Raw genomic sequence first — 18,756 nt, 5'->3', positions numbered from 1 at the left:
ATAGAAGAAGGCCTTTGTATTTCTGAATTTTTTTTAAAATTTAGTATCATTGTAATTTAGTAAGAAATATTTATATTTAAAGGGTGTTACTCTCTGGCCATTTCTAACTTTTAATCAAATGACTTTACCGTTTTACTATTTACTTTTTCTTTGAAAAACAATTTGTTGGAGTAAAAAGAAATGGTAAAAAGCACTTTTACTAGTGTATTTTTTTTTTTATGAAAGAAGTCGCAATCTAAATATAAAAGTAGAGAATATAAATATTAAAATTTAAATTTTAAATTTATTAGATATCAATTCGTAAAATGATTATATGAATAATTATACTAATTTTCAAATTCAAATTCATTTTAATTTGTCGACATGAATAACATTTTAATATTGAGATTAAGATGTGCATGAGTTAATGGAAAACTAGAATATTTATCTTCTTAAAATTTAAACCATTTTAGGTCAAGTCTAATGTCATGGTATTAAAAAAGAATCATGAATTTTGCATTAATTATATATTAAAGTTGGTATATTATCTGTAATTTGTAAAATATTTTTTATGAAATAAAATCATAAGATCAAAAAAAGATTGAAATAGATAATAATTTATAAATTAATGTAAATCATGATAATTAAATTGATTTAAGTTATTAAATGAGTTTATATTCAAAATCTGAAATCGCGTGAACTTAAAACTTAAATCTTGTCGTCGTGACATTTACACATGTTATCCAAGCTTGGCTTTCATAGATTTTGGGAAATAATACAATTTAAACGTTTCAAAAAGGAAAAAGAGGGAAAAAAAAAAAGGAAAAAGAGAGGAGGATAAAGCTTCCTTTTGAACATAAAAGACTGACGTTATAATTTACTTAATGTTTTTGCATACTTTTTTGTCAGTTCTAAAATGCAACATGGCAATGGAGGTTCATTGAAGCATCTTTCATTCTTTTTTCCTATTTTTAATACCTTTTGAATTTAATAAAATAACCCTTTTTCATCCATAGTTGGGTACTGTTACTGTAATCTCAAAATTATTAGTAGAAAGAAAATGAACAGGAAAAAAAAAAAGCAAAGTTAGCTTCTTTTTTCCTCTTTTTTTCCTTTTTTGACAAGTGGATTTCCATTGGAGCCATGAAGGAAACTGCCTTCCATTTCTTACTCAGAGTAATGCTTTGAAAACTTGACCAAACCAAATGAAATTTCATCGGCACTCAAGGTGGTAGTTGTACTATAATTTGTACAATCTGTCGGGCAGATTGATTATTATTTGTGGATTTAATTATCTAAAAAGATGGCATCAAAGTCAGCTTAAATGAGGTCAGTTTTGTGGACCGGTCTCCCACCTTTTATTGGAACATCTTGTTCATTGTGGGCAACCACCAGATTGTAAAGAGATGAGCATGCATGGAACATGATTCTTATTCATGCTCTACCCTTTGGAGGTCCCTGTCATTTACTTCCGTTTTGAAAACCCCTCTATAATTGACACTGTGGGGCCTTTTAGCATCAAAGGCTAAAGCTCATAGAAAAACTCTAATTGGCCAGCTGCCACTTCCCCCCTCTTTTGCCTTTTTTTTTTGCTTTTTGTAGAACATGATTGACATGGCCAGCTAGAACTGCCCGTGCCCAATGATTCATCCACTCAATTCTAACAGGCAATGCCAATGTGTTTTAGGCTTTTAGATACTGTATTTGAATACTTCATTTATAGGATTTAAAGCTAAATTTCGCTTTCAACAGTCTTCTTTGATGAACAATTTGTAAATTTAATGAAAATTCTCTTTAAAACCTGTGCTCTGTCCTAACATTGAGACGAAAAACCTTCTTTCCATAAACATTTTTGTCATTATAAAAAAGGTAAATGCTGATGTTTATAAACTCTACTTCATCCAAAATTACAGGTGAATGGTTTCGATGTTATAGAGAAAAATACTTAAGGCAATTATGGTTGGATAAACCATGATTATGACTTTAAATCTGTTTCATATTCACTCTTTTCGTAAGTTCTTAAATAGGAGGAAAGGGAAGACTCGTATGGAAGGTGAAATAGACATTTGGTTGACCACAAAAAGGGTGGATTTTATATTGTACAGCCTCTATATAAGTGTACAGAATGTTCAAAGAATGTAAAGCCGTACACATTATACATCAACTGCATCAACTGGGAGGGATGTTGTCCTGTGAAGAGAGTGTGGAAGCAGTGATCCTGAGAAGAAACTCTGAGCAGTGACCATGTTCTCTACTCTGTGAAACTCCATTGCTTCGCAATACCAGGCCCTTTTGGTATCCAAATTGGGGCAGCTCTTATTCTTATAGTCATGGAAATCGGAGTTAAAATAATTGTCATTGGCAGAAGGTTTCACTTCATTTCCTTGGTCCCTAGGTAATGTGCTAGAAGTTGGTAATGATGAAACCTCATCACTTGTTTTCTTGTCTCTGTTACTACAATTCGAAGAGTCTAATACAGGTCCCAGTTGTAGATCTCTAAGTTCTCTTAGTTCAATCTGGTACTTTGCCTTAAGCCATCTCAGTTCCTGTTGGACTTTGTTCTCGTAATTGTCTGAGAGATCACAATATAATGGATTAACTGTGGAGAAAGAATGAGAACCTGTCAAACACTGGATTGAACTTCTTGCACTAGATGTGATTTTATTTCCTTCCCTCACTTTTTTATTGTCCATTGCTGAGAAGGATTGATCTAATTTTTCTTTATCTTCATCTGAATCGCTCTGTCTAGAGTCCACCGGACTAAGTTCACAGCTTTCATGCTGATCCCATATTTCCTGGTAATGCAAATTGTCTGATTGGCTTGACTCATTTGGTGCACCATCTGTTACATTATGCTCAGATTCCTCAACCCGAAAAGTGATCTCTTCAAACCGACCATGCATTGAAGCACATCCATTTCTACAACCCTGCAGAAGTTGCAAGTCTTTGACACCTGCATTATGTGTCAAAAAATCCAAGAGGGAACCAGTAGATGTACGGTTGGAAGCACAATTGTGACAGAAGTTTTGATTTGCAAACCGGGGTGTTTCCTCAATTCCTGGCCCTGGCCTCCATTCAGGTACCAAGGAGGCAATTTCACCATCAATCATATCCGCTATTTTAGTCACATCTTGGTCAGTGATATCCAATTCTGCAACCATTTCAGTCGCAACACTCAATGCAGTATCAGTTTCAACATCGAACCGGAAATATATATTTCTGATACGACCTGCAAGTTGACAGAAAAAGAAAGTACTACTCAGATTTCCACAATCAAAAGGCTGAGAATTTGCAGAAAGAAAGTTAAGAAAAGATGAAATAAGTTCCAAACCTTCTTTATCTGCAATCCGAAGTCTCAAAAAGATACCGCCATCATCTCCCCTCTTCCCCTTGATGCTTATGTCAAGATTTGCAGCATGGTCATCCTCCTGACATTCAAAAAGCTCAATTCCACTGGATTCGATTTCAGCAGTATGATACCCCCATTCATTTGGGGTCTCATAACCATAAACATTTGCGTATCCATTACTATAAGAATTACTACTGTGATGAAGTTCTAGATATGGTTGCCTAATGAGAGGACCCATTTCATCAAGTTCTCCCCCATATTCTACCGGCCTCAAATCAGATTCACAATCATCAATCTGAAGAAAAGGGTCATTTAACAACTCTCTGGCAGAGAGCCTCAAGGACACAGTTGCCAAACATTTCTCAACAAATTGTTGAACTTCCGGATCTTTCACTTTATACAAAGCATCTGGTTTTCTACCCTAAAGGAATAAAGCATGTTAATGGAGATGCGGGCAAAAAAGCAAGTCAAATAAAGGAGAGGGAAAGCTCTTACAGAGATAACTTTCTTGTAGATTTGAGCAGGATGAGTGCATTCACTATATGGATATTCAAAAGTAACCATTTCTAAGATGCACATTCCAAATGAATAAATGTCAACTAATTCATTGTAGGCTTCTTCATACACCTCTGGTGCCATAAACTCTGGCGTTCCTGGAGAAAAGAAAGCCCAAAAAGGAAAGATGAAGTCTAATTTGACTCTAATTTTATCAAATCATTCACCAATTATCCGAAAAAGTCGAACATTTCTCAAAATAGATAGTATATTGTTTCATTCTGAAATCATTTCTACCTCCCAACCGAAGTTCAGTTCAAGATATCATGAAAATCGGTCAAGTTAAACATACCAACACAGTGAGCAGCATGAGATTTCCGGAGGATTGCAGCGAGGCCAAGATCACCTATCTTCACTTCTCCTTGGTTTCCATTGACAAAAATGTTGTCACACTTTAGATCTCTATGAATCACTGGGGGGTCATGGCTATGGAGATAGAGAAGTCCTCTCAAGATCTGCCTACACCAATGCTTCACTGCTCTAATGTTGACTCTCTTGTGCTTTGACCTATACCTGCCATAACTCAAAAATGAAGGGAACCCAATACAAGAATCAAACATCTGAGTAATCCCAGAAGAAGCAAATTAAACATCAAAACAAGATTTTAACAGTTTTCTTACTGTCTTAAAGTTCCAGAAGTGAACATTTCAGTGACAAAGTTAATGTTCCTATTGGCAGTATCAACCCAAGAGGTATAAAACTTCATGATGTTCTTGTGCTTCAATGTCTTAAGGAGATGAATCTCACAGTAAAGTCTTTCAAGATCTTCAGGGCTTTGTAAAAAATCATATAGTTTGACTTGATTCCAAGCAACTTCAATTCCTTGATACTCATCAAATGCTCTATAACTGCTCCAATCAAACAACCCAACAACTCACAAATCAACCAAAAAACAGAACTCATTGTATTAATGATGCATAGAAGCATATATAATGAGGAAATATGAACTGGGTATTCAAATAAATGAAAACGTATTGGAGTTTTGATTCATACACTATCTTTGAAGCACCTTTTCCAAGGATTTCATTGTACTACAACAAAACAAAAAGGGATAAAAAAAAAAAAGAAAGAGTAAGCTCAAAGAATCAAAAACTTCAACTCAAAGCTGGAAAAGGAGACAGAAAGAAGAAAGAGTCAATTTATACTCTGCCATATCTTCCAGTTGGATCAACTTCAACATACTCGGAACAATCTGGTTCAAGATGTAAAAGACCATTCATCCTCCAAAGAGAAAAAAAAAGTTTATATTTTGTTTATGCTATCCTTTTTTTCCTTTTTCCTTGTTATAACAGAGATTTCTCCTTTACAAACTGTTTTCTTCTCATACACGGGGTGGGAAAATGAGGGAAAAAAAGATGGTTTTTTTTATATTTTCTATAGCCTTTTTGGAGAGAGACACAAAGAGAAGAAAGAGAGAGATGAGAAATGATGAATCATGCACATGAAGGAATAAGAAAGAGTGTTTTTTGAGTTAGAAGACAAAGTTTTTAGGCAAATCCTGCCACATTTTTTGAGGGGATACATACAGAAAACCACCCACCCCCATGAAGGAACATGACAAACAAGAGAGAGAAAGAGAAAGACAGAGAAGGATCTTCTCTCTTTCTCTCTAGAAAAACCTGCAAAAAAAAAAAAAAAGTTAAAAAAGAATGCTTAGGTAACTCATTAGAAACATGGACCCACATCAATCTGATGCTCAAATCTGTATCATGTTCCAGTTTTTACGATTTGGACATAAAAAATACTACCAGTACAAATACCGTGCTCAAACTGCAAAGATCTACTATCTCTTTCCTGTGTCTGCGGCAGACCCAAACCAAACCAACCTCTATCTTTCACCCAACTAATCCTTTTACCTTTTTCCTGGATTTTTTTCTTTACCCGCAACGATTAGTAGGAGTATTAAATTAATCGATTATATTAATTTAATTAATTAATTTATTTATTATTAAATTAGTTTTGATCGATTATTAAAAATAATTTTTAAAAAATTTAATTTTGATTAATTTGCTTAAAAATTAAATTAATCAAAATTTTAATCAAAATATAAAAAAATTTATATATGAAATTGTTCATTTTATTTTAAGTTATTAAGCTTTTTAATTTAATATTTTAGTATTTAAATATTTTTGTTGAAAATTTTTATTTAATTTGTTTTAAATATAGAATATTAATAATTTAAAATATAATTTATTTAATGTATTTTATTATTTGATTAATAAAAAAATTAATCAAATCGAATGAATTAATTTTAGTCGGTTAATTTTTAAAATTAATTAATTAATTAAAATAATTTAATTTAATTTGATTAATTTGATGTTTAATAATTTAATTTAAAATTAATAGAACCGACTAAATAAACATCTATGATAATTACCATATATATTCATCAAGTGTTTTTATGTATAATAAAAAAAATTCAAAATTTAACTCTTTGAACTAAGGCACGTGTATTTAGCATCAAGCAAGATATCCAAAGTATAAATGTATATTCATCTAGCTAAATTTCAAGAATACATGAAGTTTATGCATTTTGAATTCTAATATGGTACTTAAAGATAATACAATTATACATTCTGAGTATTTGATTAAGTAATTATTGTATGATCATCTCCTAAAAAATATATGTTAAATTATTTTTATCAAATAACAAAAAATAATAATATAAATGCTCGAAATTTAACTTTTTTTCATTTTATATGGAACAAGAATTTATGAGTAGTGATATGGCTACAAATTGTACTTGACAATCTCAAATATGATACAGTGATATGATATGAAAATGATATCAATAAAAAATATAAAAATAACACGTTTAAAATTTTAAAAAAATTATAAATAAATTTAATAAAATAAATAAATATATTTTATATTTTTATGTTTATATAAATTATGATATATAATTTTTATATAAAAATATAATGTAAATAAATAAATTATTAATATTTTATGTAATATAAATACATAAATTACCAGATTTAGATGCAAATACAAGCAAACAAGGTTGTAATGAATGTTGCTGAGAAATAATTTTTGTGTAGGAAATTTGGAAAAGGGAAAAAAAAAAAAAAAAGCATAGTTAAATTTGCCAATTGCAACTTGGAGTGATAGCTTTTAATAGGGGGTGGCTTGGCCTAATTTGCCGGCTAGTTTTCAATTTAGCATTATAAAAGCGATTGGAACATGGAAATTGGTGCGAGACCTAATCAAATTTATCTCAAATTGCCCCTTGGCCAATTGCAATTCAAAAAGGAAAGAAAAAGGAAGGCAAACTTTATATATATGTGCACACACACCATGTTGAAGTCAAGAGCTCTTGATGTTGAATACTTGTATCAATAATTTGTGAATAAATTTAATTCATATAATTAATTTTAAAAATATGAGATTCAGTAAATATAATTTTTAAATCTCAATACTTTTTAACTCATTTTCATATCTCATATCTCCTATCTTTTTATTAAAAAAAGGTTGGATAGGCTATATTTATTGATAAAAAAAATTGGTGCTATCTGCACTCTAATTTTTTTCTCTTCACACCTTAGTGCTATTAACATTCAAATTTTTACTCGATACATCCCAAACCTAAAATATAAATTTATCAAAAATTCAAATGCCCATTTTTCCTTTTATTTTATCATTTCTCTCTTTCCAACCAAAAATCTAAAAGATTTTTAATCTCAATCAAACCAAATTGAAAAAAAATTTCACTCATTTGAAGTTAAAAAGCATAAATTTAAAAACAAATCATTTGTTTTTTTTATTTTTTTGTTTGATTTTGTATTTAGTTTCATAAAATTTTATATTAAAATATTTGGATATGATTCAAAACTTTAGAGATAGATATTTGAAAATTTTTAAAAATTTTCCAAAATTTAAGATTTTTGGAAATGAATATGTGAAAGCTTTTAATAACTTTCGGTTCAGAAAACTTTTAAGAGCTTTCGAAAATATATTTTTGGAATAAGATGTGAAAAACAAAAAAAAATGATTAATGAGTATTTAAGTAATTTTATTAAAAATAAAATTTTTAGGATATATTAAAAAAAATTGAATGCAAATAGCAGCAGCACTCTTGATCAATTTATTTATTTTATTTTTATAAAAGAAGAAATATGACAATTATGTCCATTTCAAGTTTGGGTTTAATAATTTTAAATTTGACTGAAAGGAGGCGAAGATTACGTATAAAAAGACAATCGTATGTTAAATTTGAATTGCATGCTTTAAATCATAACAAAGTCCCAAATTACCAATCATATTATCATTTTTTTTTATTTAAAAATTTAGGAAAAAAATTACTTTATTTCAGAATCAGAGCATATCGAAAATATCACGTAAAATTTATATTATATTTATACATCTTTCATTAAAAAAATTTACTAATAACAAAAATTAAATTTATATAAAATATTTAATTATTACCGATTCAAAACTGATATTAGCAGCATCATTTCAGTTTTCACTTCTATCATTCCTTTCAATCCTCATGAAGATGGAAAATAAAAAAAAAATTATTTATTTATTTTCCATTTTTTAGAAATATAAATGGCTATCAATTTTATTTTATTTTTTTAGTGTTATGGTATCAAGGAAGGTTAAAATCTGACAAAGCTTATTTTAGCTGATTCTTTCATTTACTGACAATCGGCGAATAACGTGGATTTGGTTTAAACTTGTTAAAATATAAGATTGCAAAACGGAATCTGCTTCTTTTCTTGTTTTTCTCTTCTAAACAATTTCTTGCAGGCCAAAGCCAATCCTTAAATCAGCCAATCCAGTGCATTTTTTTGGCCAAAAAATGGGTTTAATTGTTCTGGTAAAAATAATTAATTAATTATTGTTAATTTAGCTTATGCTTATGGTAATATATAGATAAGATAAGATTAGATTTGATAATTTATTTATTCATATTATATTTTATATTAAAATTATGTATCACAATTCGTGTCGATACGAAAATATAAAATTTATTTTTTTATTTTATTAAATTTATTTATAATTTTTATTAAAATTTTAAATTATATTATTTTTATATTTTTTATTCATATCATTTTTTTATTATATTTAAAATTATCAAATTTAGATAAAACCTAAAGAGAAAGGAAAAGTAATGAAGGATAAGCAAAGTATATATTCTTATCAGTTATCACCTGTTTTATTATTATAGTTTGATAAATGAAAGACTTATCTGTTTCTTTTTTTATAAGCAACAAATCATGAAATGTCTCCTTTTATCAACTCTTTCCTTTTTCTTTTTCTTTTTTTTACAATTTGAAATTTGAAATTATAATTACTAAAATTAAAAGTTCAATAATCTCTCAATAGATAACACAAATGTTGACTAATATATCTACTATTTATTGATACAAAATTCATTCCATAGTGTTAATCATGCCTTTTTTTAAAGTGTTAATTTTGGCAATTGAAAAAAAAAGGACAATGCTAAAAATATACACATTTATGTTACATAAATGTTTTGTTATGATTTTTTTAAAATAAAAAATAAAATATATATTTTTATTAGATTATAAAAATTAATGTGAGAAAAAAAAATAAGTTGTGTGTATATTTTTAAAAAAATTTATTTGATATACTAATAGTGAAATTTTTTAATTTTACAACTAAGATAAATAGACAATATATATCCCATTTATTTTTTAAATTAATTTTTAAAATTTTTTTAAAATATACACTAAGAGACATGTGTTAATATCTTAACTTCACTTGTAAAATTTTAAAAAATTATATTATCAATATGTCAAATAATTTTTCATATTTATATATATGACATTTTCTTTGAAAAAAAAATTAATATTAAACAATATTTTTACAAAGAATCAAATATTAATTAGTTCCATACAAAAATAAGGTGACTAAATAAAACTCCTAAAGAATATATAGCAAAGCTTTCTTCCTCTCAAAATCATGTGTCTAGAAATTTTCCTTTTTTAAAGTGCCCTTTACTATCATATCTCTTTTTGACAAACAAAAAGAAATTTAGACTTTATTGATCCCATCTAAGCATTAGGCTTTCCTAACTCAAGAATTATAGGGTGTTTGATTAAAAAATTTTATAAGTAAATGCTTACTTGATTAACATTATACCTAACTCTAGGTACTCATTGATATTTTGGGATATAATGAGTTTCATTAATATTAATCAATTGCAAATTTAAAATTTATTCCAAAGGTAATAGACCTATTTATCAGTCGAACAATCCATTAACCTGGCTCGATCTGATCGAGCTTAATATTAATTTATTAATAAAAATATTTATTATTTAATTTAATTTAAATATATATTAAAATATTAAGACTAAAATTATATTTTAATATTATTTTAAATAACATCTAACTTATTTAAAATTTAATAAATAAATTAAGTCGAGTCTCGAACAAACTTTTAAATATTCATTAAACTAATTTAATCTATTTTTTTTTGTCTGAAATATTTTGATATCTATTAATCATTTTAAATTTTAATTAACCTAAAATCGAATTGAATCGAATAAATTCTCTCAATATATATATTCTTTATTTATAAAATTTAAAACTTAAGTCTTATTTTAAAAAAATTAAATTCCTTAACCACTCGAACTAGTAGTCGATGTAACTCAATCAATGTTTATCCCTATGTAAAGCAACCTCTTTTTGTTTATAGTTTTACAAGAGAAAAGTAAAATCTCCACAGCAAGAGCATACCACGACAAATTAATGATTAAATAAGGACATTTTGGTAAATTGAAAATGAATAAAAAAATGAAGAGGACAAGCCTCATGGATGACGTGAAATGCCACACGAGTCGTGAGAGGAGCATTCGGTTCAGTCTTTCCGTGTAAAATGGTGAGGTCTTTGACTGAAGTTATCATGAAGAATTCTCCTCACTTTGCCGCGTTATTTCAACGGTTTATATTTCACGTATTTTTAATATATAAATTTTATATATTGTTAATAAATTAAATAATATTAACTTAATTATTTTAATTATCAATATCACGTTCTTTTTCCTTTTCCTTTTCTTTTATTTTAATTTCTTTTTTATTTTTAATTCATGAAAGATTAAAAAAAAGTAATTAAAAAGATGATGAGTTTATTTTTTATATAGAATTAGTGAAAAATTTTAATTTGTAATCAAAATTAAGAAATTGAAACATATTTTATTTTTAAATTAAAATTTTAATATACCTTAAACAGTATGTGTCATTCTACTAATTGTAAAATTTAAAATTTTGATGAAATAAAATTTCAAAGATGATATAGGATTTAAATTTCAAAAGATTAAAAAGAACAACTACTCACATAGGTTCAAATTTCAATTGAATTTAGCTAGTAATTAACTTATTTGTGAAATGTGAAGTATATATATATATATCTAAATCAACAATTTCAAATTGGATGATATTATATATATTTTTTGTTATTAAAACTATAGCATAAGATTTCAATAGAAATTTTCAAGTTGCTAAATAAAATTATATAAAGTCTTCAAATTTTTATTTGATTTTAATTTTGATGTTATTTTTAATGTTAGCTATGAGTGAATTGACAATTTTAACCCTTAATGTAAGTTAATTGAGAAATCTAAAGAATATTTATGTAAAATTTTTATAATAAGATTTATGAGTAATGGGTAATAAAAATAGGCATATCTTAATTTGAAAAAAAAAATCTAACTATTTATTGATGTATTTAGTGAAAAAATATCTTATAATTGGTACAAATTGTATTATATCTTGTTCAAATCAAATGCCCCTAAAAAGCCAACAAATTGACAAAAAATTAGCTGGCCACGTGTCAAGTTTTGGGGTTAGGGCACAAACTAACGACAAAGGAGATCTCAATTGCACATGCAAATCCATGCACAAACTCAGTGCTGAAAATTGTCTGGTCTTTTTCATTGCCTAAAAACATTTCTTGGACAGCTTTTGATGAAAGGGGTTGTTTGGTAGGGTAACCCTTAAACCAAGTTAGGGCTACTTTGCAATTGGGATCTTGATAGTGATCTAAAACCTGCCAAACGATCCTAATATTTATGTCTTTTGCTTGGTTCCAATTTTTTAATTTCTCAAAAGTTTGGGTGGGTGCCCTTTAATTTCATTTGATCTCTTTCATAGCTTGTTAGGTTGTTTTCGTTTACCATCGATATGATACAGACACAAGATGTTTGGTTGTTAAAAGTTTTATATGATAAACAATAATAATTAATAAATTTGATGATTCGTGTATTTATTTATATAAAATATTAAAATTTTTATATTTAAATTATATTTTACATGATAATTACATATCATAATTTATATTAATATAAAATATAAAATATTTTATTTTATTTTATTAAATTCATATATAATTATTATTAAAATTTTAATTCGTGTCATTTTTATATTTTTTATATTATATTTATATTATATTATCATGTTGTATTTTATATTGTCAGATCTATTAATTAAAAAAAAGTTGAATCAAGACCTAATTTTAAATTAATTAAAACCGATTAGACCTAAAATGCTTTATAGGTATATATATCATATATTTATTTCATAAAATCTTAATTTGATTTAATCCGAAATATTTTATAAATTACTTAAGCCGATTAGACTTACAATACTTTACGTTAGACATATTATATATTTATGTCATGGAATCTTAATTTAATTTGACCCAAAATATTTTTTTACAGATTACTTTAGTATTTTATACATTACCCTAACTTTTGGCAACCATTTTTTTATATATATATTTTAATTGATTTGATGATTCATGACAACTTTTTCTTGTGTTGAGCATTAAGTTTTATAATAACCATGACGGAAAGCTACCCACATTAATTAATTCAAAATCACATAGTTTGACCACTTGTCCTTTTGATTCCGTGGATTGCCGTACGAAAAATGGTAAAAAATGTACAAAAGCATCCGTCCAAAGTTGAATCAATACCAAACAAGCCCTCCTCACCTTCTTTATTATTTTTATTTGAAGAAAAAAAAATGACTCATATATATATATATATATACACACACATATATATTTATTATCCAGTAAAATAATATTAAGGAAAAGTACTAAAATATCCACTACATGATGGTTAGTTACAATAATATTATTTTCTTTGTCTTATTTTTTTATCCATTTTTTAGATGTCTCAAAATTATTTTTTTTTATTTTTTGAACATTTAAAATTCTTACATTTTTATTTTAAAATTATTTTTTATGATTATTTTTTATTTTTTGACATTAAAAATCATTAAACTTAATTTTATAAAAAATTTAATTTTAATATTAAATTTGTTAAAATCAAAATTTTTTTAAATTTCGTGAAAATCAATATAGCTCATATAATTTTGGACGAAGAAAGTAATTGACGAAAACTTTGATGACCTTAATTTAAGTAGAAAAAATTAGATAAAAATAAATTAAAAAAGAAAAAAAATTGTATGAACAAATTTAAGCTCTAATTAAAAAAAAAATTACATTAGCCAGTTTGTGATATTGTTGTAATAGACATCTCTTAAACTTTTTAGTAATGGATAGATTTTTTTTTTCAAATAAATATTAGTGGAATTAATTAATTAAAAATTGCATGGAGATTGAGACCTTGGATAATGGGAACAAAATATTAGTTTGTTTTATTGTAGGGAACAGATGAGTAATAAATCAAGATAATTATTGAAAAATCCTTTGATTAAGAGAATTAATGGGGTTGGAGAGGATAAAATGGCCGTCTATTTCAAGTTGGGGTACAAGTTGATAAAGTTGGAAAACAATGTTACTCATTGTTTAATACGAAACCAAAGCTTCAATCACGCGCATCCATTAACTTAATCAAATTATTTTATTTCATATTTTAAATTATTTTAGAATCAGTAATCAATTATAGTTAATTTATAACTTGAATTCAATGTTTAATTTAATGGATTCTATCATTGTTTTAAAGAGATTGCATACGACATATTTAAAATTTAAATTTCAGTATTTATAATATTTTTTTTATCTATTGATTATAATTTATGTTGTACCAAAAAATTAACATATAATTAGAGGTGCTCATTAGTTAAACTAAGTTAGATTCGGGTCGGACTCAAATTTGATATTAATAATTTATATGTTTGGTCCGACTTGAAATTTTAGATTTCAGAATATTCTCAAGCTCATCATAAATTAAAAAAAAAATTAAACTCACTCATTAAATTTAATTTATATAAAAAATGTTATTAAATTAAATTTAATATAATTATATTTAATTCATATATATATAAATTAAAATTAAAAATTTTATATGTAAAAATTAAAAATAAAATTAAGTTTAATAAAAAATATATAATTTATATATAATTCATATATATATAAATAAAAATGTATATATATGTAAATTCGAGGTCAAGTTCAAATTTTAAAAATTTTATCCAAAATCCAACATAAAATTTAAACAGATCTTAAAATTATATCTAAATCTATTTAATAAATTTTAATTTATTATTTAAGTCCTCTCAAAATTTAAACGAACTTTTGAATTTAAACAGATAGTTCAACCCTTGAACAGATAAGACGATCTCATATACTTTTTTGTTATTGTGTTCTTGAAATGAAAGTTTTAGTAATAATCAAATTTGAATATGATGATTATTATTTTTTAAAAAAAGATATAAAAAATTTAAAATTTTATGACAAGATTAAATTACATCAATAGTGTGATATTTCTCACAAAATCGAGTTTCAAAAAAAAAAAAAACTTGTGTGTTAATAAGAACAAAATTTATAAGTTATCAAGGGGTTCCTAGTGTTCAAATGAAGGAAATCCTCCTTCTTTTTTTTTTTTTATAATATGGTAATTGTAATTTCCATCTATCTAAAAATGACATATATAGATTCTAGAAAACAGGGAAGACTTGTTCGCGAGTTGAGCTCTTAGCAGTGGAATTGAATAACGCGCGATGCTAAAAGGATATTGGACTTAACATTTCTTCAGTCTTTACTCTTTAATGTTTTCAACTAATGGTGACGACTCATTTCTCCATTAAGATGGATGAAATTAATTTTGAATAATATAATGCAATATCCTAAAATAAAACTGGTTAATCAGTTTTTTTTTTAATTAATTAAAAATACATAATTATTTTTTACAATATAAAAGTTGAATATTAAATATATATTATAAAATAAAACATTCTCGAATATTATATAATATGAAACTAATTAAGTGGAATTTCCTTTGATATATATATATATATATACATATGTATATAATTGCAATAATTATTTACCCCTAAAACTTTTCAAAATTTCCAGATTTTAACCTTAATTTTCACTATCAAACTACCAGGATTCACAGGCAACTACAAATTCTTGAATATGACATCATTTGACATTTTTTCAATATATTTGAAATAACATCTCAAATAACAATTGATAGCAGCTTTCATTAGATTGAGAACTTATACAAGTAAAAAAATCTCATTGCATTACACCATTTAAATTCTAAATTGTCGGTCCAATATCATATCTGCACTAGCAAAATATAGGTCAATTGATTTGATAAGTCAACTAATATAAATTAAAAATATATATTTTTTATTTCAAAATGCATAGGTCACACTTGCTTAGGGCTTACATCGATGAGAATTTGAGAATTTTATTGCCTTTTTAGAATTGTAATTTTGTTTATAAAAAATTAATAGATTATCGACACTTAAATTTAAACTTCAAAATTATTAAATTTTATATTTTGAAATAATAATTCAATTAAACTTTTGGAAAACTAAAACACAGTGATTTTTATTCAAGTATTCGGCAGCTAAAATGGACAAAAGATTTCGTTGCATTTCATGTGGTTTATAATTACAAGAATAATATAATATATGATTAGCTTTTTTTATTCACAAAATGAAGATTCAAAAGTATGCTTTATTCTTCTATTAATTATAAAAAATAATTTAGTTAATATTTAGGGCATGTTGCCCAATGTTAACAAGTAAAACTTACATATATTTCTCTAAAGGAAAGTAAAAAAAAATTTTTATATCGATAGTAATAATTTAAAATATAATAAAATGATATAACATAAATATGAAACGAATAAAAGATAAAATTGATAAGATTTAAAATTTTAGTAATAATTATATCTAAATTTAATAAAATTAAAAAAATATATTTTATATTTTTGTATTAATACGAATTATAACACGTAATTTTTATATAAAATAAGATATAAATATATGAGTTTTAATATTTTACATAATACGGATGCATTTGGTGCAATTTTTGTTATTTATAAAATATAGGAACTTTTATTTTGAAAAAAAAAATTCAAACACATTTCTTGAATGAGAGAATGCATGAAAAGTGTGAGAATTCAAGAAAAAAAAAAGGTTACAAATATTATATGACTGGACTTGGCCTCAGGGTTGCCTTCACGTAAAAAAATGTTGAGGAAAATAGGAGGTTCAGTAACATTACACATAGCCCAAACTTTTGGGGCTTGCTCTATAAGACCAATCTTTGTTTTTTTTTAAATTAGTCCAAAGAGAAATAAAATTTTTATCCATGAAATAATAAAAATTATTTTTGATGTCATTATGTATATATATCATAAATTTTTTATCAAAAAATATTCTGAACAAATAGCAAAACTATTTTATTATAACCCATGATTAAGAAATATTGAAAGTAAAAGCAGCATCTGTAATTTTCTAATTATTACACATATTGATACAAGAAACTTGGTCAAGAACCAAAGAAGAGTATTTGGGCATGAGGGGTGCCATATGTCACATTCAAGACAAGAACGAAGCCTCTAAAAAAGCCCAATCACCCATTAAAAATTCCAGATTTAGTGCCAAAACTAGCTATATAACTATACTAAATCAACCAAAAAAAAAAAGAAAAAGAAGCAGAGATATATTTGCAAGATGAGTGTAGCTGTTCTTGATGGCAAAACAGTGACAGGATTTGTGGAAGCAAAGGAAGCATTTAAAAATTGTGTTGAAGTGTACTTCAAAATGCTTGATTCTAATGGAGATGGAGGGATTTCTCGCAATGAGCTTGAGGAAGGTTTTGGCAGGATTTTCACCATGGAATTTGAATCCAAGTCTCAAGAATGTGTTGATCAATTTTATAATACAATTTTTGAGAGGTTTGATGAGGATGGTAATGGTAAGATTGACTACGATGAGTTTGCATCCTTAATTAAAGAGATTATGCTCGCCATGGCTCGTGGGATTGGTACGTTACCGGTTATAGTTGCTCTCGATCAAGATAGCTTGCTGATGATGGCTGTTAACCATGAACTGGCTCGAACATGATCATGAAGGATTGTAAAAAATTTGTTGCATCAAAAGAATTTTAAAAAAAGAAATTGCTTCAACCATTGAGATGCATGTAGCATAGGACATATAGTTAATTATTTTGGATGGATGAAATTGTAACTCAAACTCAAATTTGCATCAACAAAGAAAATGATGAAGTTATTGTTAATTGAGCCATTTTCATGGGTTGATCAATGTACTTTTTCTGGTTGTGGGTTGTTCACTAGAAACAAGGGATTTTGCTGGACAAATGCAGAACAGCCTGCAATTGAAGCAACAACTTGGGATGGAGGGAAAGTGCATTCACCAAATCATTGTTTTGATTTTTGTCCAGATTCACTTCAAGAAGCAGACATCCCTAGACATATATAAAAGCCAAAAAAAAAAGATCATGTCTATTTTCTTAAAAAAATGAGTCATGGGTAAGATCAAGTAGCTTAGCTACCAATTAAATTATGTTCATGGAATAAATTCCTTTGATTCAATATTACATGCACATTGCACTTCTCAATATATGGACTCCCCATGTTTCTCTCTTCATTTCTACTTCTCCAAATGATCCATGCAACAACTAAAAAGAGATTAATCTTCTGCTTCTTTAATCTTTGAAAAGAATGGTGCAACCACTCCAATGCAATTGTGTAGCATGCCTCATTAGAACTCAATCTAAGCCAAGTTGCCTCCAGATCTGCCTCTAGGGGCAATGTTTTATTGCATGTATTGTGTTATTTAAGCACAATATCATTGTTTGTCTCCCTATACTTTTAGGGTATGGACCATTTAACTTCAACAATCATAAAAAAAAAAAAAGGAATAGTACCATGCATTAAATTTTTGTGAGAATTAGAATGCAAAATACGAAAGCATTTTTTTTATTTGAAACCGTTAAAATTTGAACGTTGATTATTAAAATTAAAAATTTAATATTTTATCAACAGATTATGAGATTGTTAATCACAAAAGCAATTTTGGATTAATTAAAACTTAAACTTTTTCTTTTTTGGACAATATATAAAATATGTGTTTCTTTAATATTTCAAAGGTTTAATTATAGATGAAATTAATAAACTGTTCATGTATTCATGATTAGAAAGATCAACTTTACAGCCTTTTTCTATCAGATGTAATGTAGAGAATTTTGAACATGTATGGCAATGATGAATCTGCTCTATATAAGAGAGAGTGCATATATATTTGATTTGAAAAAACAGAAAAAAGCATAGCAATTCAAGTTTGCAGTTGCAGGTATTCTATTGCTTTTTCTGCCACTATTTTATTTAAAAAAAAAAAAAAAACATTGCACTTTCCTCACTCAATTGCCTGGCATTTAGATTTTGCAAGAGTGAAATCTGATATAGATTTTACTGCTCTTATTCTACCTTTCATGATTCAAATGGTAAAAGAAATTGACCATTTAGCTTGAACAATACTTTAACTGTGGTAAATCTTTTATATTTTTAACTGATAAATAAAAATAATACAAGATGATGATGGTGCCTTCATCTCCATAGGCCATTTTTATAAAGAAAGAATAAAAAAATCAAATCCAGCCAAAGTTTCAGGCAGAG

General features: G+C 26.5%; 2 protein-coding genes across 2 annotated transcripts; one reads left to right on the top strand and one right to left on the bottom strand.

Annotated features, from left to right (window-relative positions):
* Positions 1-2,028: 2,028 nt before the first annotated feature.
* LOC111277205 (putative serine/threonine-protein kinase WNK9) lies at positions 2,029-5,704 on the bottom strand. Its single transcript, XM_022863457.2, has 7 exons — positions 5,029-5,704; positions 4,877-4,914; positions 4,504-4,731; positions 4,176-4,396; positions 3,824-3,981; positions 3,311-3,749; positions 2,029-3,208 (listed from the first exon to the last, which is right to left on the bottom strand). Exons 1-7 carry the CDS (start codon positions 5,101-5,103, stop codon positions 2,133-2,135), a joined length of 2,235 nt encoding a protein of 744 aa, XP_022719192.2. The 5' UTR covers positions 5,104-5,704; the 3' UTR covers positions 2,029-2,132.
* Positions 5,705-16,792: 11,088 nt separating this feature from the next.
* Positions 16,793-17,185, top strand: LOC111277584 (uncharacterized). Its single transcript, XM_022864001.2, has one exon. It carries the CDS (start codon positions 16,793-16,795, stop codon positions 17,183-17,185), a length of 393 nt encoding a protein of 130 aa, XP_022719736.2.
* Positions 17,186-18,756: the final 1,571 nt, after the last annotated feature.

This window comes from Durio zibethinus, chromosome 7, assembly GCF_047325235.1.
Source record: "Durio zibethinus cultivar Kanyao isolate XHJ-2024 chromosome 7, ASM4732523v1, whole genome shotgun sequence".
Classification (NCBI taxonomy): domain Eukaryota; kingdom Viridiplantae; phylum Streptophyta; class Magnoliopsida; order Malvales; family Malvaceae; genus Durio; species Durio zibethinus.
Note: the sequence above shows the minus strand (reverse complement) of the source record. Positions and strands in the feature narration are given on the sequence as shown.

Bases quoted from the DNA above. Each gene is read 5' to 3' on its own strand.
- LOC111277205 (XM_022863457.2), bottom strand. From the start codon at position 5,103: ATGAATGGTCTTTTACATCTTGAACCAGATTGTTCCGAGTATGTTGAA. The intron at 3,750-3,823 runs GTAAGAGCTTTC...TTATTCCTTTAG, and splicing joins TCTACAAGAAAGTTATCTCT to GGTAGAAAACCAGATGCTTT. The intron at 3,209-3,310 runs GTTTGGAACTTA...GTCAACTTGCAG, and splicing joins TCGGATTGCAGATAAAGAAG to GTCGTATCAGAAATATATAT.
- LOC111277584 (XM_022864001.2), top strand. From the start codon at position 16,793: ATGAGTGTAGCTGTTCTTGATGGCAAAACAGTGACAGGATTTGTGGAA.